This window comes from Harpia harpyja, chromosome 2, assembly GCF_026419915.1.
Source record: "Harpia harpyja isolate bHarHar1 chromosome 2, bHarHar1 primary haplotype, whole genome shotgun sequence".
Lineage (NCBI taxonomy): Eukaryota > Metazoa > Chordata > Aves > Accipitriformes > Accipitridae > Harpia > Harpia harpyja.
The window spans coordinates 63,712,893-63,737,644 of record NC_068941.1 but is presented as its reverse complement, the minus strand read 5'-3'; the positions used below and the strand labels follow the sequence as shown (position 1 = coordinate 63,737,644).

At 38.6% G+C, this 24,752-nt stretch overlaps 1 protein-coding gene across 8 annotated transcripts in view; it reads right to left on the bottom strand.

The window, feature by feature from the left end:
• Positions 1-24,752, bottom strand: part of APBB2 (amyloid beta precursor protein binding family B member 2) — a 201,518-nt gene that overhangs the window by 47,623 nt on the left and 129,143 nt on the right. For 3 of the 8 annotated variants that reach the window (XM_052780182.1, XM_052780184.1, XM_052780181.1), the window contains 5 exons: positions 24,342-24,550; positions 19,227-19,289; positions 18,715-18,800; positions 18,534-18,594; positions 1,979-2,125 (listed from right to left, as the gene is read on the bottom strand). In XM_052780182.1, coding sequence (XP_052636142.1) covers positions 1,979-2,125; positions 18,534-18,594; positions 18,715-18,800; positions 19,227-19,289; positions 24,342-24,550 — 566 coding nt within the window. The remainder of the gene's footprint in view (positions 1-1,978; positions 2,126-18,533; positions 18,595-18,714; positions 18,801-19,226; positions 19,290-24,341; positions 24,551-24,752) is intronic. The other 5 variants (XM_052780185.1, XM_052780183.1, XM_052780188.1 and 2 more) reach the window with 3 other exon arrangements.

The window sequence follows — 24,752 nt, the reverse complement described above, 5'->3', positions numbered from 1 at the left end:
CAGTTCTACCTTCATAACAGATTTCTGCTGTATGTGCTCCATCTGATATGTCAGTGATGAGCACACTTTTTTCAGATTCCTCTCTAAAATGTGCCTCTTCCAATCACTCTTGAAGCATTAAATTGCCAGCAGAAAAGTGTGGTTGTAATGATTTCTTTTAAAATCAAGAAGACAATTTACTTCAGGGGCCACCTATTCAAGCACAGTATCTCTATTGTTTTGTCAGGCTGATTTTTCTTGATTTTTTTATGAATGGCATTCTTAATTAAAACTTCCATTCAAGAGGACCAAAACTTTTCATCAGTTTGTCTTGAAAACCTGCAAGGGTTTCCAACAAAGAACAATGGGATTGACAGAGAGAAATATGGAAAAATGTGAACATTAACTCTTAAACCAAAATAAAGCACATGATTTCAAAGTAAATGATATATTTCAAGTTGATCAAAGTTCTGTCATCTGAAAATGGATGGAATTACATGCATATAAAGAGAGTGGGTTTTTTCCCTCCCAGGGTCAGCAGTAAGTCCGTGACTGACGTGTCTCTAATTGTTTGTCTAGCTATATTAACTAAATAAAACTGCTCCCAGAAGTAAGGAGAAGGGAGATCAATGTTATCTTGTTAATTTATATGTACAATATAAACTTCTTACATAAAATACCCTTCTGAAATTACTTTAAATAGACAGGGCACTCTAACTGTGTCCCTTGAAACATCGCTTTCATTTTTAAACAGGCACTTTTTCGCAGTTGCTCCTCTGAAGTGTCTCTGCATTGTTGTGATCATAGCCAGGACACTGGACACAAGTCTTAGACTGTAACAATAACTTGGGAGACTGAAGGATATTATTCCTAAAATTTTTACTGAAACAGACAAGTCTTTCTTTTAATTCCTCTTCTGTTCGATAGTGCTGTTTCTCTTAGATCGCACAAATATCAGCAAAGGTAACACCATTCACTCTTACATCAGTTTTGCATTCAGATCTTGTGTAGTAAATCCACATTAGTGCAACCCTCCTGAAAAACAGGTCAGGAAAGAGGTAGAGACTAAGATTTGGCTGAAGTTTAAGTTGCTCCATGATCAATCAAATAACGAAGATGTTTTTCTACAGGTTTGTCTCCTATGTGCTCTGTACGTCCCACCACCATAACCCCAGCTTTTCCTTTCTTCTTGTTTCACTTACTGATCCCTCCACACCTTCCACTCCTTCATCTGTCCCCAGCACACCTCTTTTCCACACCACAATACCTCTAGCTTCCTTCATGTTTCTCCCTGCGCTCCCTCAGCATTATCCGGTCTTTGCTGCCAATTCAGAAAGAAGCACAGTGCTTGCCTGGTTCAATTGATGGTGTACGGACCCATCACCAAACCAAGAAAGCACAGAGCTGAGCTCTCTGTTTTTCCCTTAGTGTGTGGGAATCTGGCATCCTTCAAAATTGGATAACACTGGTAAACAGATTCAAGACTTATTGGAGAGGAACTGACAGACTAATGACATAAAACTAATTTCCTTCTGAAAGACTGATAAAATAATCATCTTAAAATAAGCCACCTGTCCATCAGTCTCAATTTCCTCATACATTTTAGAAGCACAGGTCACACCAGTCTGAGTTTCCTTGAAGCCCTTTTGTCACTGGGAAACGTGTGAAAATGCTGTTTCAAAGCACCACTTTCAAATCTCTGGTCAGGAGAAAGACTTGCACTGATTTCAACAGTTTGTCCCAACACTGTTGTACAGGTGTGTACTAGTACAGGTGTAAATACGAAGATGAGGTCTTTGTGACATCTGCTGTCCAGAAAGATTTGGAACAAAACCATTGACACTTTCCTTGAACCCTTTTATGTTTTTTGGCAGTGCCAGCTGGGATAGGGAAATCCCAAACACAGAGCATGGACATACTTGCCTACAGAGTTGTTCTTTCAACATGTTTTATGACATGAGAAGGATGTTTTGAGAAGAGAAGTTCACCCTGTTCTTACCTCTCCCCAAATGCCAACAGTGTCTCTGATGTCATTTTTACAGTAAGAGAGTTGTCTGATGCAATTGTTCACAGCAACACTGCTTTTTCCAGGAGCAAGATCTTCTTCTGCCATTTCTACCCAGCCCAGAGATCGCACAGCAAAGCACTAAAAAGAAACCAGAAAATATCTGAACATGAATCAGAGCACACAACACACTGCTGTATCCAGCTATGGAAATCTTGCCATGAAAAAGAAACTAGTCAGTCAAGGTTAAAGATCCCTGGCTAGGAGGGGAACAAAATCAAGGCCTTGCAGACAACCTTATGCTCAAAGGTAAGTAAATTTAAATATAATTTGAGAATGGCAAAGTAAAAACATTCAAAGGAACAAAGAAGAATACATGACTTGCCAGGAAAGGTATCTGTGGAGGTAACAGTAATGCTTTACAAGAAAATGCTTTTGTTAATATAAAGGAGGAAATGAGGGAGTGGTAGAAATAGTGGGGGGGACACAAACACAGAGAAATAAAGGAAAAAGCACAACTATAGATACAGTAGAATTGAAATGTTAGCTAGTATCTAGAGCTCTAATTGAAGATAAAGAAAAAAACTACTGGATTACATCTTTTGTACGATTCACACTCGCAGTATATCTCACTGCCTGGCTTTTAACCAGAAATTCTTTTCTTTTTGTGGATTACAGCAATTGTTTCTACAGTAAGTATAACTAAGGTAGCAAACAATAACAAATTTCAAAGCACTAACAAAAAGATAAGCTATCATAAGAAGAAAGCATGCTTTTTCTAGAAGAAATTAAAAATTACCTTTATAATAAAACTATCTAATGATACACTTTTTTAGCAGAAGGATGTTTAGCCAACCACAGCACTCAGCTGGCAGAACAAGCCAAGGAAACATTACTTTGCACATATGGTGCTTCTTGCAAACAAAATAAAATGGGCGAAATTGAATGGCATAATCTCTACCCTATGTTTACTAGGGTAGAGAATAAAAAACTTTAATTCTGACACACACACCCCCAATTTTTCTCAGGTTCTAGGGCGAGTGAAATACAGACCTCACACTAAGTCGAAGGGGGTTCATCTATGAGACCAAGATTTCCTCCAGAGAACTTTATGAGTATCTCATTCTCAAAGTGCAATGCACTGCCAGAGAAGGATGCATAACAGACTTACTGGTGTACCTCCTTAATAGGCACACCAAACATTTATGATGGTCCCTAAAGGTTCAGCAATAATAGTTCCTGAATGACCCCATACCAAATTCCTACTTTCTTCTAGATATTTAATATAGCAACAGACACCACCACTGAACACTGCCAAATCAAATCCCACCCCATCTCCAAGCTTGGTTTCCCCTAGACTCTTTGCTGGAGTCAGTGATTAGATAGTGCACCAGCACTGACATGAATTTGCACTCAGTTCTCATACCCAAATCCTTGCTAGCCACAATGCCTCCTACATAGATGCAGGATTTGACAGGTACAAGCTCCACAAGTAGAAGTGAGACAATTTACAATTAACAACTGAAAATCTGCCATTGTATAACATCTCTTTCATCCCGAGCCTCCCCTTGCCAAGACAGATCAAGTATTGACGTCAATTAGTACTCAGTCCTTGGTATCCTGCTTGCTTCAGTGGTATTCATGCGTTTCTTCTAAAATGTTATGCTGTCCTTAAATGCTATGTTGTTCTGGTAAACTGACTTGCAAATGTTTCAGTCAATCCAGTGCCCTGTTAGGTGGTCAGCGCAGTTTTGACCTTGCGAAGACCAACACTCATTGTCCAGCGGTGCCGCCTTGTGCCACAGAGCTTGCTTTGCTGTCAGCAGCATCCTGCAGGTCTCAGGAAGGCAGGCAATGATCCTGGGAGCTGCTCAAAGGAAACCGGCACCGGTGACTGCTGGGAGCCCCGCTGCCTCCAGTGGGACCATGCCCACACAGGCACGCGGCCCAGGAACAGCAACAGCAGGTCCACACTGGGCTTACCAATTAATCCTTCTTCTTGAGATGCAGTAAATAAACCAGCTTCAGAGTTCAAAAGCTGACACTGAATATTCATTTGCCGCCTTGTAAAAACTGCTGTGAAACCAGTGAGTAGATCCAAGCTGACGCACCATCACTGGTGTGCCATTTGGGAACCACTGTCCTCAAAAAAACACCCCAAAACACCAAGGTATTTTAAATATGCATAATACATCATCCTTGGCAAACTAAGGGAGGAATAAAATTCACCAGTGGGTAGAAAGATTGAGTTCCCTTTAAAACTTCTCTATTCCTTCAGCCTTCTTTCAGCTTGCAGAACACACTCATCCAGCCTACTTCACCAAGCAGAAAACCCAGCCTAAGAGCCTGGCTCTTGTACCTCTGGTACTTACTTCAACGAGTTACTGATGATGCATCTCATCTAAGCCATCAGCCAGCAAATACACTCTGCAAATTGTGTGAAACCCTTTAGTGAGTGTGGGTAAAAAATTAAAGCCTCTCACACCTCCAGATTTTTTTAATGGATGTATTATTATTTTTTTATTATTACTATTTTTTTTGCTTTGCAGACAAGGAAACCAACATGCAAATTCTCCTGCGCTGCTGCTTCCTGACCCAGCTGTGCTGGAAACCCGCAAAAGCCCTGACTTTATGATTTTAAAGGGAGATGAAGGAGAAGGTGAAAGAGGAAACAAAGGAGGGGTCACCACTCAGGGGTGCTCTTCACTTCAGGGCTACACGAGATACTAAAATATTCAGGTTTTAGCAATTATTAAGGTCATCTAATCTCAAGATTGCAGAATTGGTTTTGGCACATCAGATGCTCATGAATCTTGCTGAAAGTGCTGCGATGCCCATTGGGGTATTAAATATTTATCTTTGCAGGCTTTTAAAATACAGATTTTTACTGTGCCAGAAGAAAGGGTTTTTTTAATAAGTATTTAAATATTAAATTGAATAACAGAATACTAGCAAAGAAAAAACATTTTCTAAATCATCCTAAGAGATGTGAAGAACTAAATATATACAATAAGCATATTGTTTCCTCATTACTCTTCATATCTCAACCACATCTGCAATTTGCTAGCTGCCTTCTGAACACAAAGATAAATACAGTCCTTGCACTGAACAGAGTGTATCTTAGGAAGGCAACAAACTGGTGAAAGACAATCAGTTCAAGTTGACAGCAGGTAAATCTCTTATTAGTAAAGACGGTGAATGAACTGGTTTGGTATTTTTTTCCTGGCTATTTTTGTTCTATGTTTAAAATTCTCCAGTGGCGGCATCCACTGTATTTCTTTCCCCTCCCAGCCCACTGTCATGACAGTAGAGCGAGCTGAATGGGACATTCTTGTCTATCCCACGTATTCCCCTCCATGTGAAGGGCTTGGCTTCTTTCCCTGCTTCCATTCCCTCTCAGGTCTTCCAAGCTAGGTAGATGTGAGAAACCCCATTGGCTTCTGGCACCTGGCAAGTTTTTGTTTGTGTGTTTTACAAGAAGCCCTTACCATAACCCAAATAAAATGCTTCAGAACAGCTTCATCAAAACAAACCGATTTCCCAAGGACTCACTGCAAACAAAAAACTCTCAATAATACCCAACACCCCACCCACAAGGCAATGCATGTACCTGAGTATACACATAAAAGAAACATTCTTTTGCTCAAAATACACGTAAAGAGCAAAAACCTTCTACTTCTTGGTTAACTGAATACACATGCTGGCATGACTCAGAAGTGATGGCAGACCTTCATGCCAAGGTCTCAGAGTAACATGTGATACATACCATGGTTCATTCACCATCAGTATTTCGGAAGTATATATACACACACACACCTATGGAGTGGGAAAGCGGTGGAAGCGTGTGGACACGTGCCTGCATCCCTCTCTCTGCATATTGCCAGCAACTGTATTATAAAAGATCCACTTCATGTTTTATTGTTGGGGTTCCCCCCCCGCCTTAATTGACTCAGAGGTTCTCTTTTAAAAAAAACAAGCACAAAACCCAGCAGAAACAAACCACCTAGTGTCTCCAATCAGGTACAACCTAATTCTTAAACCAGGGCTAGCTGAGTTAGCAGAATTGCTTTGTTCTCTAGCATACTAATACAGCATCATGGTTCCCCAGCTCCCACCAATGATACTTACTAGCCAAGAGACAAAGCGCTTCCTTCAACCTGAAAGAGCTTTGCTAATGCACCCTCTTTTCTCCTGAACTAACATCTAGCATCAAAACAAGCCAAGCTGAAAACCAGCGTGCAGCTGTCCTTGACTAAGAGTCTATAAGCTCAGTAACACAGACATTCCTGGTAATGCCAGTTGGTTAAGTACCTCTACTTGAGGCTCACAGATAATTGCAAATCATAATTATTGGCCTACCATTATTTCAAAGTAATCCAGATGCCAACTTTTGACTTACAGTAGTCTACCTAATTTCTTTTCTCGTTAGAGATAAACAAATAACCTTTGTATCATGTTATACATTATTAGTATTAACTTTGAAAATAAAATCTTACAGTTTTCTGTGCCTGGTCAGACCCTCTGCTTTATCTTAAAATCAAAACTCTAAAAAGCATGTTTTAAATAACCATATCTGAATAAAGATAAGTGAAACATGATTTTCCTATCTGCTTGTCTCCAGACTCTTTCCAAGAGCTGGCAAAGAAAAACAGGTTTGAAAAAAACCCAAAGTTGATAAATACAGCAGAATGAAAGAGATTTAGGAATTGTATACTGTATTGGGATCACTGCTGTTTGGGATTGGGAAGATCAAAGATACTACCATGAACACTGCATGTCTGAAAGAAGTAAATAAAAAAAATGTCATTTAAACCATGGTATGTCAATAATCTTGTACTTTCACTTCGACTGGAGACTTCACATTTCCTGCTAGGCCACACAAGACATTGTGCAAAGAAAATACACAGGGAAAAAACGCCACCTTATCACACACTGCCCCATGAAAAGACAGGTGAACAGAAATGAAAACAGAGGTATCACTGCTCAGTTTTACAGTTCTGGGGAGCATATGTTTGCATGGCTGCAAATCCAATTAATGTTTCAGGGTTAATGATCTGTAGCCAAAGAACCAAACTCATAAATGCTGTAATCCAAACCCTGCAAAAAGCTGTAAACCTCCCTCGCAGTGCAGTTCTGATCTAAAACATCAAACCTAAAGCTCCCCAGCTTTAGGTGAAGGAATGAATGAACCGTGGATCACACTTCTGCTCTTTGGCATTGCAAAACCTTCACCACAGGGTAAGGTTCTGCTCTGCAGCAGCTTTTCCAAGAGGAACTCTGGAAGGAGCTTTGACAAGAACACGGAACTGTGACAAATCTCTGCACACAAGCAAATACCACACTCTAGCTGTTGCCTCATGTAGTGCTAAGCATGTACCTTTTAAAAAAAAAAAAAATAATCAAGAAAACCACAGCAAATACAATCCCCCAACTAGACAGACGACAAGAGATCAATTACACATGACTGATGGTAGAATAGTATTGAAACTGGATGGATCATAAGGGCATGGGTAGAAAAGATCCCAGTACAGGGAGAAAACAGATTAGAACATCAGTTTGAGAACAACAAACTAACATACATTACAAAACCATGGACTAATTGTTTTTCAGATCACACAGCTGTTGGTAGCCAGTATGAACATCTACATTAAAGCATGTTTGCCTTGATGATTTAAATCTGTGCTACTAATTTCTTCTCTACTTCTGAGCCTACAGGACTTGGTTTTGAGCAGTTTCCCTTTGCTTCCCTTCATGTTTTTCCTTTTTAAAGGTTATTATCTGTCTGCAGACATACGTAAATCATTATCATATTTAATAAGGCCTTTTATCACAGACAACTGAGCAGGCTTGTGCCTGAGACACAGCATGTAGGTCACATAATTAACCATGTTATGCAGCCAACACAATCTTAGAAATTCCACTGACATTTTCTTTAACAGTTTTAAAATAAAACAAACTATCAAATTATTTTGTGCTTTAGAAGATCAAGTATCATAAAATATAGCCACTCAATTGTGAGACAGAAGTATGTTCCAGTATATTTGCCTGCTACACATCAAGAAAGCTTGCATTGATTCCAGATGAAAATATTGGAGATGATCAAAGCTAAACTGAGTAACAAAAGAATAGAGATCTTATGCAATTAATGAACAAGCAACCACTTTCATTTAATTGACATGAATAGACAACAATGCATCCATTTTCTCAGAGAAATACTGACAGTTGTCACACAGAAATTCTTAATTACAAAAATTTCAAAATGCAGAATCAAAAACATACTAATAAGATTTTTCAACATTTCCAGCTTTCTGTTGCAGTTCATGCTGTATTATTTGAATTGCTGAAAATGTGCATGCAATACAAAAATAAGCACACAGATATTCAGGCCACAACAGAATTCAGAAATCCACTAATAACTGCTATTTCAAGCAGATAATTATAAACTAAACTTCTGTGGAATAAAATATGAGGGCTTTACAAATACTGTAAAATAACCTTTATAATAAATTACTTCTCTAGAGCAGGTCAATATTGAACTTTCTGCTCTCACAGTCCCTTACTCATTCTCCAAGACACTACAGTCTCATTTCTTCCAGACTTGCAGACTCCAACCCATAGGATGACAAAAGTCCCTCTCTTGTTTTGAGTTTAATACTTCTGTCTCAGTGGTTCCTGCTGGCTCACAGCCAGAGGTCAAATCTGCTCTATCAAGGCAAGAAAATGTTGCAGGACCATTGTGCTGGTTCAAGATTTTTCAAATCCCAATTTCTTATTCATTACTGTGTTTCTGAATCAAGTAAAAAATGTAGTCAGTTGAGCAAAAAATGGAATGGACACTATTATTCTCTACTAATATCCTTTTGCTATATGTAGTTCTGAAGAAGAAATTATAATCACCTTATTCTTTTCTCCAGTCTTCTCAGTAAAGAATAGGCTTTGATTTTAGATGCTTTGCAGATACCTTGACTTCACACCCTAAAGGGATGGGTTTATGGACTTTGCTTTGAGCTAAGGGTGTTTTGGGTTTCATTTTAATACAGTGAAATAAAAAACAGGCTTCCTCAGTAAAGAAAAGGCAGTCATATTTTTCACCAGAAACTAATAAAGGATGATAGTTGCAATGATGCACAAATTAGGGTCTATCTTGCAGAGCAACTGAACTGTTAGGATAACTCAAGCAGGTTTCGTTACACTGCAACACACAAAAATGACCCCAACACACACATCGATGCTTTGTCAGCAAAGACAAGCCCTGCAGGAGTTTACAGGGCATGAAAGAATGTGTGCATTCATTTCTTAAAAACTAATGCTCTGCATTTGTTAACTTTAACCTTAAATGTTGTATTTTTCTGAGGGCTTTTCTGCAGGCTGATGTAAGTGGTTCTAATGTACCGAGCAGCACTTTACTGTGGTGCATAATTTCAAAGGTAATATGCATGACATCCAACTTAAAAAAAAAAAAACCAAAACACCCCCCCCCCCCCCCAAAAAACACGCTTTAGGTGAACTCTTGACCTTACTGAATCAATGCAGAAAAACCTTCCATCTTCACTAGAGTCAGGATTTCATGTCTCTTTAGAAGCAACATCGTTAAGAGTAATTTGTTTTCTGCAGAAATTATGCTTACAACAGGATCCAAAGACAATGAAGTTAAATCACTGTTGATCGATTCCCACTCTTTGAAAAAGACTCAGATAAACATGAATTGTGAGTCCAGAAACCTTGAGCCTTGGTGGGCTTCCCACATTTGAGGACCCACTTACTGTCACACTGCCTCCCTGCAGCACCGTGGCGCGATCATCTTCAAGCATATGGAATAATGCATACCTGCATAGGAGCAGCATGGTATTATGATGTACTGCATACCTCATGTTTTTAAATCTCTTAAGAGATACATATTACCTCCCACTCCCTTTTCCCTTTGAGGAAATGCAAGAAATTTTGGCAAGGAAGACTACTCTTTTTTTAAAGTGAAATTTAGAGCTAGAGTTAATACCAAAATAAATATACATGCTGGCTAGAGCTATCTAAATATTGCTCTGTCATTCAACACACTGTTCCATTTTAATTGATTTTTAAATTAACTTCCTCCATGAATGTTCCTTTCAGCAGGTCCACAACGGACAAATAACCCACCAAGCTTGTACCGTGCTGTTTTCAAACTGTGTATATACAATATATAACGTATATATAACATACATAAATATATATTTTTATATATATATTACACACACAAAATACACACTTTGCACTTTTTTCATTAAAAATCTATGCAATGAAATGGTAAACTTTGTGACATTGCAGACTAGAACAGGCTATTGCCCTGAGTTGCCCTAAACTAGCAAGCTAATGTAAATAATTGAAGAGAAATACAAAAAAATCATTTGATCCGTTCATTTTGTAGCAGCAAGATGATGAACAGACATTCAAGAGGCAGTTCATGATCAACAGGCCATTCTAAAGCTGGAGCTGACATAGGCTATATATTGTTTTAGAGGTGAAATGGTCAGTGTCCAGTGGGGAGTATGAAGGATTGCAAGCTGTGACTACCTCTGCAGTGTATTAGCAAAGATGCCAGCAAGCTGATGGGGAGTTCTGCCAGCAATATCAGCAGAGGCTGAGCTAAACTGAGAGCTGCCTGCACACTGAATCCATCAGCCTGCAGAACAGCAACAGGAGCTTCTTCCCTGTGGGACATGAGTATGATGATGACTGCTTCTTCTCCCAGTTTCTGTCCACTCCTGAGGGCTCCTTTGTCAATGATACACAAAGTACTGCTGGCCCAGAAAGAGTTTACTGTGCTGCACCAGAAAATAGTGAATAAATTCTGATTAAAACCAATTAAAAAAACCAAATAGTAAAATATTAGGAAGTGCAGAGTTGTATACAGCAAGATGTACACAGACCTCAGCCAAGAAAAGCTGCACCGTGCATCTCCATGAGAAATGGTACTGAAGATGACACTGGCACTTCAACCTAGTGAAGCAATAGAAAACTCTTCTTAAAACAGCCACCACCTGAAGAAACGGCATCATTAAAAAACAAAAACAAACCAACCAAACAAACAAAATATCAGGTATATTCATGTTTTCTCAAACACAGCCAGCCAGCACTTCTTGGTAGAGTAGCTACAATTTTTAACAGCACTGTTTCACTTTGGAAATGACTTCCCCTTACTTGGAGGCCACAGAAGCACATTCAGTGACCCACAGTTTCAATTTCAGAGGCAAGGCATGCTGGCTCCAGCGCCATCTTACCCAGCTGGCAGCCAGGGAAGCTACCTCCCCGTGGAGAGAGCAGTCACTGGCGTGCACCTAAACTGCCCATGCGACCTGGCGACTCATAAGGTAGGAAACGCTTCAAGGGAAAAGTGTGACCCACACAGCTCCATCTGCATCATTTATCCTCCTGTAATGTAATTGCTATCTATGTTCTTACTACTCCAACAACAATTCCTGGTCAACAGAACTGCAGCAGACAAAGTCGCTGTCAATACTGGAACTTTACAGGCCAAGAAGATATTTTGATTTGATTTGAAACAAAAGTGTTCCTATATTTTATCTTCTCTTTTCCCAATCCTGTAGAAATCTGGCAGCCCAATGCAAACCTTATGTACAGTATACTTTAATAAAGCAAATACTGATAATGCCCTGTCGTGGTTTAACCCAGCAGGCAGCTAAACACCACACAGCCGTTCATTCACTGCCCCCACCCAGTGGGATGGAGGAAAGAATCAGAAAAAAAAAAAGTAAAGTTCATGGGCTGAGATAAAGACAGTTTAATAGGACAGAAAGGAAGAAAAAAAAAATAGTAGTAATAGAATTAGAATAAACAAAACAAGTGATGCACAATGCAATTGCTCACCACTTGCTGACTGATGCCCAGCCAGTTCCTGAGCAGTGGCCCCCAGCCAGCTTTCCCCCTAGTTTATATACTCAGCATGACATCTTATGGTATGGAATATCCCTTTGGCTAATTTGGGTCAACTGTCCTGGCTGTGTCTCCTCCCAACTTCATGTGTCCCCCAGCCTACTTCCTGGCTGGGCAGTATGAGAAGCTGCAGAGTCCTTGACCACTGCTTAGCAACAACTAAAACATCAGTGTGTTATCAACATTATTCTCATCCTAAATCCACAGTACTATACCAGCTACTGGGAAGAAAATTAACTCTATCCCAGCCAAAACCATGACATGCCCCCAAATTCAAGACATAATTATTACATTACAAACCTGGAAATTAATGGCAAATTTTAAAGCAGTTTCATTCTCTTTCACGTGAGGAATGGCTTTATGATACATTTTTCTAAGGAAGGCTACAAGTAAAATCTCTCCCTCTACCTGTCTCCTGCTGTTCAGTCACCCATGTCCTTGCACAATAGGTTTGCATCTAATTAGATCCCAGAGATATGTGGGATTTCTAGGAGTGAAAGACATGTAACATTTTGCAAGATCTAATTATAAATTTTGAAGGGCTCAAGAAATTAAACTACTTTACCCCATATATTTATATTATATATATAACAATTAAACATATTGTAACTCTGTACACCATTAAAAAAATAAATCCCTTAGATTTGGGAAAACACTACATCTTCCACTGCCCTGGACTAATCTTCATATTTGATTAAACAAGACTCCATTTAGGGACAAGGTGGAAGCAAATATCCTCTAGAGGGAAATCTGTATTATGATGTACCTCACATCATGACATTATGACTTATAACATCACCTAATGACACAAAAGATGTCAGTAGTAATAAGTATCGATCACAGAGAGATAATGAATGAGCAAACACACTCTCCAAAAGTTCTAATGTACAAAATGAAAAAGACACTATTTAAAAAAAAAAAAAAAGTCGAGGAGATGTATTTTAGTGCTTTTGTCTGCTATTTCTAAAACTGCTTTCGAAGCAGAATGTTTTTGAGCACCTGCATCATTTACCTGCAGCATCTCCATAGCTGGGAGCGTGCCTTAATGTTGTTAATGGCAAACAGCCAAATTCAGAAACAACCAACCAGTTTAGAAACTGATGTCCCCATCACTCACCATTGCTACCCAGAAGCTGCAAGGGGAAAGATGGATGAACTTTTCCTATACTATAGTAATTGTCAAGACTGACCTCTTTTTGATTATTCACTGGACGTTTCAAACGGAAGATCTGTGTTTTGACTCATAGTTTTGAAAGCTACTAAAATGACTACCCAGATGGTGCAAGGGGGAAGAGACTAAGGGCACCTTTTTGTTTTTAAAAGAAACAAGGAAAAAGCCTAACCCCAACCTCCACTACAATGTTTATTTGGCTTTAGGTTCGGTTTTTGTTTGTTTAGTTTTTTTTAAGATTTTATTCCCAGATTATCATTCTTCCCTCTGAAAGCCTAAGATAAGCCAATACCAAAAGACAACAATTTTTTTTAAACTATGTAATTCTTACTCTATAGTTCTTTTGATTTAAAATATTTAAGAACATAATTTAAGGAAGATCCATGAGCACTGAGCATAATCTGTTTTCCTGCATTTCGTGAAACCATTTCCACACTATCTCATCAATGCAAAAATCAGTATCCCCAAAGACACACTTAGTTGTCTATTGGTAGTAGCTTAGCGTTAAAAGAACTATGTACACACTCTTTAGGCTAATACCCAAAATACAAAACTCTGCTGTTCACAAGAAACTTTCAGCTACTGGCAATAAGATTCTTTGAAAAAAACAAAACAAAACAACACAATCAACTCCCCCCTCCTGACCAAGGTGCTATTCAAATTGTTAAGATGAAGACCAGAACTTTTCTTCCACTCACTCTTACAAATTTACAAAGACTGGTTATAATTATGGCTTAAGTTGCAACTAAAATGATTAGCTACTCAGGAGTTGAAAAATTAAATTAAATTATCTGTCAAGAACTTTCCAATAGAGAATATGGACATTTTAAAGCTACCCTACAAGACCCTGGAAAAATTCCACCCAAAGCAACAAATCTGATGGCCCATGGTAAAAATTAAAGACAGAAAACACAGAGCTGCTACAACAGTCAGGGAAACAGGGACTCATAAGACAACAGCAACCCTCCTAGCCTCATTATGAATAATTAAAAGCACTTGGCTTGTTTACCTTAATAAAACTAAGCTGAAGAAGAGACATAATTGCCTGCTATAAATGCACTAGAAGACAGCTAAACATACAATAAGAGCATAAAAAAATGCCCTCAAAAAGTTTAGGTTAAAATGTTTTTGATCATCAAAAGAAGGTAATACTTGAATCAGCTTGTCAGTAAGACTAGTCAGGGCAAAAAAAAAAACCCCAAAACATTTAAGAAACTTGAAATTAATACATGGGATTATATATCATGGTTCCCTATAAGGGTAAAGGAATGGGTTCAAGATTTCTTCTAGTCCTCTACCCTGTAACAGGTCCTATTTCACAGAGAATGAAAACCAAGGATTTGAAAGAAAAAAAATTCCTGTTAAAAAAACAAGCAGAAGTACCATTTTGGAAGAAAAACTGTTGAAGATGCCTAATTTTTCTTTGAATCTTTTTTTGTAAGATGGAATAAACTCCTCAGATTTAATTAATTGAATTGAGTCCATTAATTGAAATTACTTGAACTGAGGCTTTTTGTAGTGTTTCACGTGCTGATGAGATTATATGCAGGACAAGGTGGACTGTGAAACTGCTGGAAAATGTTGAATGCTCCCTGTTTGCACCAATAATTTTAGAAGTTACTCTGACTGTGAGAGAGAATTATGGACTTCAGTGTGAAAATATGATCCTTTCCTGGAATTACTAGACACGGCAAAAACTCCTCCTCTCTGATTAAGTCTTCACTTGCATCAGAAATCAGACTTATCTCCATCACCAAGGAGACACAATGATTATATACAAACGGTCCTGTGTCTAGCCAGGATATTTGCTTCTGAAGAAGACCAGAAACAAGCAAAAGTAGGATGTCTCCAAAACACATACACCTGCCTCCATAGCAAGAAAAGCGGGAGAGATATTAACTCTTTGGGGGTCACATAGTATTTTGTAAAATTATTTTGATAGTGCTATTTACAGGCCACTTTCATGACAGCCACAAATGGTCTGACAAGTCAGCTTGTTAGAAACATGCCTCACAACACTTCAAAAAGCCCAAATGGTTAATCCCTAGAGCCTAGGTAATCTGTAGGAGTTCATCACCAACTCACTTTCCATGTCTCCAACTGTGTTTTCATTCACCTACAGGTAAGTCATTAAATTTAAATACCTGGTATCAGCATCTCCTACCTCCACCCCTCTTGGAGAATGTCTCCTTCTCCTCCTTTGAGATCCTGAGCATTTACTGGTTTCTAAGTAGAAAACAGACTTTTGGAGCAACTGCCTAGTACTTCCGCAGGTATAAATACATTCTTCCCATTCTTAGACATCATTACACAGCTGAAACTACTCTAAAATGGCAAGGCTGGAAAGTGAAGCTCTGCTGAACAGACTAATGTGGACAGGGAATTGGAAAATCCATGCTTAACACAGCTACATTAAGTCTTAGCAGAAAACCACATTTAAAAGGAGAGAATAAAGACAAGCCCAAATGTCAGGCCAAGCAGGCCAATTCTGAAAAGACTTGGGATAAATTGAGTCACAGGAGCTTACCATTTTTCATTCCATTCCTAGGGACAGAGATAGGTTTCCCAGGAGGTTCAGTTTCTTTGCATGACTGCAAGGAAAAAATTTAGCATCTTTCTATACTTTTACACATGGCTATCATATTTTACAACAATGTAAAAAGAGACAGCCCAGAGGAATTTACTGTCCAGGATTGGTAAAAGCATCTTTTTACCTCCCTTGAAACTCAATTAGGAAGATGCAGGTTGCTCTATAAATTAACCAGGAAGGTTATGATCTGCCTCCTGGGAAGTACCAACTCAAAACTCATTTCTAGTTGTGCATGTTTCACATGCAAAATTAGGATCCTTGTCAAGTGCAATGAGCCTTCTCCTCAAGAAATTCCTACCAAAATAAATTACTGAAATCAAGAAGCTGGATGTAATTATTCTCCCCTTTCTCTGCCTTCCCCTTCTCTTTTATGGCCTTGTGCCAACAACCTGCACCAAGATGCCAAGGATATGAAGCTCTGAACTGCATCTTAAGCACATGATGTATACAGAAACATTTGTTGTTTATTGACAATTCTGAATGCTTAACTGTGTTACTGTGTAAATCACTTTTCTTACAAGAATTACATGAATTATATGACACACTTTTCCCCAAACTGACATTTTTGCCGTGCTACAATCTTTGCAGAAGTTGACTCTGGGGGAAGACAACTACTTCAGCTTTCCACAAGGTGGCATGGCTCCCTTTGCTGAAAGACAGCATTACTCAGTGCCATTGAGGAAATCTAATTTTGTAATTTAATTTTTTTTCAAATGTACTGTCATGAATAGGTTTAAGTAAGTTTGAGATCTCAAGGTTTATTTTAACAAATTCTTCCAACAGAGAGTTTAGAGTTTAAAAAAGCTTACTTCTCTTATTCTGAAATGAAGAAAAAGTATCTGTGCTTGCTGCCACGCAAAAGCAAGCTTCAATCAAATATAGTTAAGGCACATCATGTGGCAGAGGAGAGTCTAAGAGGCTAAAAAATCTGATTTTCCAAGTCTCAGGCCATTAGTTTCAAATCCTATCAGACTTCTTTCAGTCTCACAGTATTTTGGGTAAAATGGGCTAGCAACGAATCCACCACCGCACCCCCTTCCCATCCATGTCAAAATCAAGGATCCCAGAGCATTTTCCACAGGTGAAGGTTTTCCCTGCTCTTTCCGGACTACTTCCCATCCCTGTGAGGTATGGCCATGTAGCAGCTGCTTGTCCTGTCCTCGGGGCAGAGGCGGATGCACTGAACAGCTCTGCCCACAGCCTCTCCTGCTGCAAAGCAACATCAGCGCTTCATGAGCTTCACCTGCAGGATCACACACACAATCCCTACTGCCCCTGCACAACATCCCCATCAGGCAGTGACAGATAGCAGGTAATGTGCTTTGACTCAAGTGATTTAAAAAAAACCCAAATAAACCTGTATAGTTTCTCTTCTATTTCTTGTCTTGCTCCTCTCAGCCACTTCTGTGAAAGTTTCAGCGCTCACTTTTGATTACCTATTTAAGCATCATCAGCATGGTCTTGCCCAAACAGAAGAAACAAAACCAGCTGTGGTAGACAAAAGAGGACACGCTTTTGACAATCACCCATTTCAGAGACACCCAATGGGTATCAGTTCCATAAATTCTGAGCTTTAAACAGCAAGCCAGAGAAGGAAGGGAGATTATGACACGAGTTATTTGTCCACACAAATACTGCCATAGTTCTCCATGCAGGAAGGACTCCTAATTCTACGCAGTGCAAATCACCTGCTAAAGAGACATATCAAAATACTGCCTCCCTATAATGCCTTCCATACCATAAGGCTTATCATGAAAGGAACAGCTTTCTGGTTCTGAGGACTGGTACCTAATGCTCATCACTCCTCCAACTCCATTTACTTTGCTCAGAATTTAGTGCTTGTCATTGTAATGAGCACAGCTGAAACCCTTGCTTTTTAACTGCCAGCCTGCCAAGCAAAATACATTTATTTACATCTGATTTAAACATCACAAGCCAAATAATCAAGATGACAAAGAAGTGTAAGTACCCTGATCAGTCTGTTTTCTCTCCTAAAATATACCATTAATGCTATTATAATTACTAACTCTGGTACATACTGTCTTCCTGCATATAAGTAGCTTCTGATCCTGTCAGTCACTGTAGGTGTATGGCACAGCCAAAACACTTATTTAAATTCCCTGGATTTCCAATTATAGACATTCACATACATCCTTAAAAATGGATGCAAGCACAAGGCAAAACTGTCAACAAGACAAATCTGGAGATATGTATACAAGCATTCAAAACCTTCTGCTGCATCTTTCTCCTCAAAAACCTTAGATTACAACAGTAAAGGCTCTGATTTAATTACAGTGCTTTTTCACACAATGGTCTAATTTTTCTCTGTGAATTTAATCCTGAAACTAGGTTGCATTCTCTGTTCTAAAATACAAAGTTCCTTGTTCTAAAAAGTAACTTCCTTGTTACTAGCTGTGAGTTCAAGCAGCCCCATAAACAAGGAAAAGTACTTAGAAAAGGGACAAACTCAAGAATAAGGAGCAAATTCTGACACTGAACTCCCCAGGAAGCTATCCAGCCATGACAAACAACAGAGCCCTCTCTCACTCAGGACAGAAAACTCACTTAGTTGTGCAAGGTGTCGGTTATTACAGTTGGACAGTAGAACCTTGAGCTGTAACATTCAATTTCTTGGCTTATGTGATTTTAAAGCAAGTCACACTTTCCTGACCAAACTGAAAGAAGCTTTAAATCTGCAAATTCCTTTAACGGAATTAGTCTTGCATGGTCAACCTACATTATGCCAAGTGGAGGAGTAGAGTTGATTTCAAAACTTCGGGAGACATTCTGCACCTTGCAAGTTATGTTTACAATTGCAAATTTTTGATTGTTATCCCATTGTGGATATTCTTACAGACCTTGGCTTCTGGATCACTGTTGATGCTACAAGAATCATCATCATCAGATTGTGGACCATTTCTGTTACAGGAGGGGAAAAAAAAAAAAAAAAGACAAGATCAATCTTAAAATCATATAAGAATTACAGCACAGCACAAAATGGAGCTGGTCATTCCAAAGAGACTTCTGAAGTCATTGTACCTGAGCTTCAAAGAGGCATAGCGTAACGTTGCTCCTTCAAACTCTTTCAGACTTGGGTCTGGGTTCACAGTGGCTGCATGCAGATCCTAGAGATAAAGGCAGTGCTATTAGTATAGTATTAAGTGCTATTAATATAGTATTAAGTACACCACCGTGTTATTTTTTATTTCAAAGGGAAATTAAATTCTCCCTGCAAAGAAGCGATAGTATTTCTGGCTGAAGTTGGAAAGAGGCATGCATATATTCTCAAGCTGCATTTCATTCAGTGCAGGCATCTTATTTGTTACGTCATGGCAGTTGCCCTGCTAGTTTAGACTGAATCCATTCCAAGTGGAAAGATCAGAAAAGGCAGCATGTTTGTGAGCTAGACATCCCTAGCGGTACACCCCCATTCACTTTGGCCTAGGTTATGAATGACATTCATGGAAAAATAAAAGGGGAAAAAAACAGCCACTGCCATGCAAAACAAGGGTAATAGTATTAAAGGTTCTAAAATCTGACAATATACTTGCCTTCCAAATGTCACTATTAATCTTTCCCCCATTCAGTACAGCAAAATCACTCCATGGCTGTTTCTAGACACATAATTATTCACACAGGAAGAAGCACATTGATAAAAAAAAAAAAAAGAAAAAGGAAAAGAAAAAAAACACAAGACACTGTTGTTAGCATTGATATTTACAGGATGGGTTAGGGAACAGATCACCTCAAACTTCAACTAATTACTCCACTCTACCATGGCGTTTGGAGGAAAGGGGAGAGAAGACATGCCTCTAACGGTTACTTACCAAAACAAATGATTGAAACAAGGAAAGTTAATATAAATTAGGAACAGACAATGAAATTACTCTTTAACTATGATCTTAAAAGCAAGCAAAATGAATCTGAATATGAATGTTGGCCACAGCTGCTACAGCCTTTGATAAACAGCAATTAGGGGGAAACATTAGGATTTCCATTTGATTAGCACTTTCATTAAAAGACCCTAACACTATTGGAACTAGAAATACTGAAACACAATGATATATACAAGGATAAGATACATAGAAGGTAAAAATCAAATATTTCTAGAGAGAAAGCACAAGAAAAGGACAGTGAGGGGAAGGAGGATTAGTAAGGAGTGCAGAGAGATTTCTTGCTGAAAAAGTAGTTTTGTAAAGTCTAGCATTGTTTTTAAAAAATAGAACAAAACCAAAAAAACCCCCAAACAAACCATCCACCCTCTCATTTTCCATTCAAGTTTCTTCACTGGTACGTTCAAGCAAGTAGCAGTGCATTTAGCACCACAGCAACCTGAGATTCATTCTTCTCTGTAAAGCCTGGGAGGAGGAGCTGATGTTGGGGTTGCCCCTCTCCTCTTACCCACAAGGACAGAAAACCCACAGTCCTGAACAAGAGCTAGGTGGGACAGATTTGGTTGCTGAGAGACCCAGAGCCACCTCTTTGTAGCTTCACCCAATCAAGTATTCCTGTAATTAGTGGCCCCTTCTAAGATGAGCTCTCCCAGGCTGTCCAGCTCAGCTCCAAGATGAAGTGGTACCTATTAATATGGCCCAATGCATTAATTTGCAGGGTGGACCTCTCACCTCAGAAGTGTTCTCAGTACATCTCCACTGCAGGAATTATTTGTGAGAAACAACTCCTAGGAGTAACTCTTCCCTAACATGCCTTTAAATTAACTGAGTTGTTAGCTTTCCCTGCTAAGCCCCTCCTCTTTAATTATTAGCTGCTAGTGGTTATGTTACCTACAGAAGAACTTAGAGGTGACCCAGGCCTGGGATGAGCCAGGCTATAAGACGACACAACTACCATCACCAAATTCTGCTGTGATCTCCAAGAAGCTCTTACTGAAAATTAAACCCTAGGGCTTTTTCTCTGCACAGGAAATGGGAAAGAGGCAGCAAAATCTCTAAAATTTGGAAGAGAACATTACAAAAGACAAGGATTCACAAAGGAAGTCATTTGGCAACACACAGGAGCAAAGAGCCATCTAAAACTAAGTCAAATTTAATCAGCTGTGCAAAACCAAAATACATTTTCATGCTTTTGAGGGGGGGAGGAATGGAAGGAATGTTCTGGTTTATTCATATTTAGCATTTATTAGCATTTTTGTTAAATCTGCAGGATTTTCACATAATGCTTAACCCATAATTCCTTTGGATTGAAATTTACTGATTATCTGGTGGAAGAAAAATTGCCTTGCAGCCTATGCAAAAGTAAGACATTTTCGCATTTTTTCCTTTTCAAACCCCTTTTTGCCATTTGTATGCGTTACAGCATCATTCCTCTCTACCCATTTTTTTCTGATTCTCTGTTCAACAATAGTAAGTAACTGCTTTTCTTTATGCTAAATATCCAGAGTAAGCTACAACATAAAAATGGCTGACTTGATCTGTTCTTTGTTGACTGCCCTCAGCTGTGAGCCACATTCTACCAAATGAAGCAAAGCTTCTGTATATCACATAATTTGAGACAGGGACACAAAATAATTAAAAAAAAAAAAAAAAAGGAGGAAACAAGACAAAGGGTAAAAAGGCATTACTGTAGAAAAAAAAAAAAGGTGTTTGTAAGTGTTTATTTGACAAACTCAAAAGCTGAAAGAGCCCAAATAAACTCATCTCAAGACTAGCACATGATGCTTCACAGACAAATGTGATAAAGATAAAAGTATTTTTTAAGGACTCATGGAAGCCTATTGGGACAGATCTGAAATGCTACCCGTGCCAGTCTTCAATCCTAGATTATACTCTTTCATCTGCCTAAAACCTATATATCCCCCAACTTTTTCAGAAGAAAGCAATACAAATTCCAGCATGTGGGAATGAGCTAAACCAGCCCTCCCAAACCAGATTATCTCGGAGCACAGGCTTCCGAACAGCAATGAGGGAACCAGCAGTACACAGCTCATACGTAGTCCAACTTGGAGCTGGAAGCTGTCCACCACAACTGCTGCTGCCAATGGTAGTGCCAGGATAAAGGCATTTGGGAGCCCCTCTTCTAGATCAACTTCCACATCTTTTGTGAAGTGTCAGATTGACCATATCACAGATGCCCAGGTTAATCCTTCACAGGGAGGGAGAGGGGGAGCACTTGGGGTAGGCTGCAGTGCAGTGAACAGGGACTGAAAGCACTATCACCTGCAAGCGACCTGGAGATGATTAAGTGCTGGCAAGTATTGATTGCGGAGAGATAAAAAACGAAAGATTCACAATAGCTGACACTAGATTACAAATTATTTCATTACCTACCCCTACCTGTTAACTGCACACCATGATTTATTTCCCTCTTACTGCTCTGTACCAGGGTTCTGCTCAGAACCAGCTGAATCCCAAAGGATTCTTCCTCCAGTTCCCTCTTAATAAATATCAACATCTGTGATTTCAAGAAATGCAAGACTTTTCGTAACAGTTCTCATTATAGCTCCAGCTATGCCACTTCTTTGTAGCAGTTTCAGAATTTGGCAGTGCACAAAGTCCCAAACCCAATTCACGCTCTCGTTTTGAACTCCATTACTCTAAGTCTGCTGGTACTGTATTGCAATGCTATCTTAATAACCACTGAGTCAAAAAATCAGTATTGTTTCAATAATGGTATGTAAGATGCTTATCAATGAATGCAGAAACCTTCAAGAGACAAATGCCTTTGTCTTTACCTGCAATTAAAATAACCATATAAAATCATACTAATACAAATTTTGGAAACTTGCTTATTTTCTGTATCATCTTTTACACTGCAGTATATGGTCTTGATGCTGCCACAGAACTGTATATGCATAAATCTTTGCTGGATCATATTCTTTACTGCCATATCAAAACCTAGATGAGCCTACTACATACTCACATACATGGCATTTTAGAATGACTCCTCAAATGTCTTATTTAATACATCTACACTGTATTAAAATCTGTGTTGTTATAATTCATGCATTTCGTATTCTCCATGATGCTGCTCAGAATTAATGATCGTTATTTATAATCACAAACTATTCTTCATTTAAAGCAAACAAAATTGTGGAAGGTTAAAAGTATATCTGCCACATTACCAGCAGGTCTGAAATTTTCATTGCAAAGACATTTTAAACAGAGGTAGAAAAATATTTGAAATGAATATATGCATTTTCCCTCTGCAATTTACCAACTATACTGATTTCTGGGTTTTTGTGAAAGCCATCTATAACTTACTAATTAAAGCCGTGTTCTCCATATTTTAGAATAAGAAAAATACTTAACGGTGAAGTTATATCCCTCACGTGTATATGACAGGAATTTATACTGGAAGCATGTGCAGCCCTTTACATTCAGCATTTCTGGATTTCTTTTTTTTCTTGTTTTCTACCTGAATGATAACAATTGCTGTTTTTTCTCCATGAACCCTCTCAGAAATAATTTCCAGCATGCTTGTTGCACAGTACATTCCACAGGAGCTTGACTGATGTAAACCGTAACTGAAACGTTGTGGTCAAGTTTGCAAACCTTATGAGTAGCATTTATGAACATGTGGGAGCAATCTTTCTAAAATAATGAACAAGAATGTACATGTTTAAGCCTACACAGGATAAAAGTTTCAGAGTCAAGATGGTAATACATACTTGAATGGCCTTAACTCCTCTTAACTTTCATTGAAGTTATTTTGGTGCATATATCAACAAAATCAAGAACAAAAGAAATGTCGTATCTATATACATTTTAAAAAAATTAAATAAATAAAACCTAAGGATTGCCTGATCCAAAACTCAAAGCTAGTACAAAGACTTCCCTTGATTTCATAACACTGTGGACCTTCTTCTAAAAAGTTAGTAAGAAAAAGAATTAATTTCAAACCCATTTGATTTTATATTAGTATTTCATTCCATAGAAGTCTTCCCAGCATACTAAACCAAAGTGATTGCATTTTTTGAAGCATACTCTTCTTTCCAATAGTTTATTTTATTTTTCTACTTACATGACACCCCCTGGATTGTGCCCGAAAGGATTATTTTAAAAGGCAGTATCACATATTGCTTTTACCACATGTGGAAGAGAGAGTAAATTCCTTTTTGTTTCTAGTTAAAGACTGACTGCAACACAGTGATCCACTTGCGCAGGTATTTTCTACTGGCAGGATGTTAAGAGACTTACACTTGAAAATACCTCATATTTATTCAACAGAAACTACACTGTAAAGGACCTAGTGTCTCAAATGAAGACTAACACATCTTTGTGTGATACTCCTACCAAGTGAGCGAAAAAGAAAGAAGATGCAAACAAAGAGTCCAGCCAAAAGACTGCTATAGTGTACAAAAATCTTATGTATCCTGTATCCATATAATGCAGCAACGCTTCAGTGCATGCTACAGAACTGCAGTAGTTTCACATTCATCAGGCACTGGCTGTTTGATTTATCTGAGATATGTCTGATTTCATCCTACGCATCCAAAGTTTAGTATGTTTCAAGAGGCACAGCTATTAGAAAATGCACACAGAAAAATGGATACTTACGACATATTATCAACAAATAGCTATACTTTGGGATATTATCAAGCCCCATATTCTAAAGCTCAGTTTAGCTAACAGTTAAACCTGCAAGTTCAAAAAGTTATTTCCATTTTCTTTACAGTATGCAGCCCACAAAAAGACACAGTATGTTACCTCAGTTTCTGGAGTAGGAGACGGAGTAATGGAACCAAGTGATCCTTTTCGTGAGCCCTGGAGATCTGTTGGGATGGACACGGGACGCTGCCATTGAGTTGTTCCTGTTGGTATGTGCCAGTAGTAGACCCCAGCAATGTCGTTGATTTTTTTCCAGCCAGGTGGTAAATCTGGGTCTGTCCGAAATGAATGATCACTCCATATATCTGCTAGGAACAGGAAAAAAAAAAAGAAAAAAGGAAAAAAAAAAGAAAAAAAAAGAAAGAAAATTAATCGATGTTACTAAGACATAAATAGTCTGCCCCTGATGCAAGTGATGCACAGCTGGTACTGCTGTTGTACAGTTCCTGTGTAAATGAACACCAGAAAAACCTACTGCGTTATTGAAGCTCAAAGTAAGGTGACAAAGCC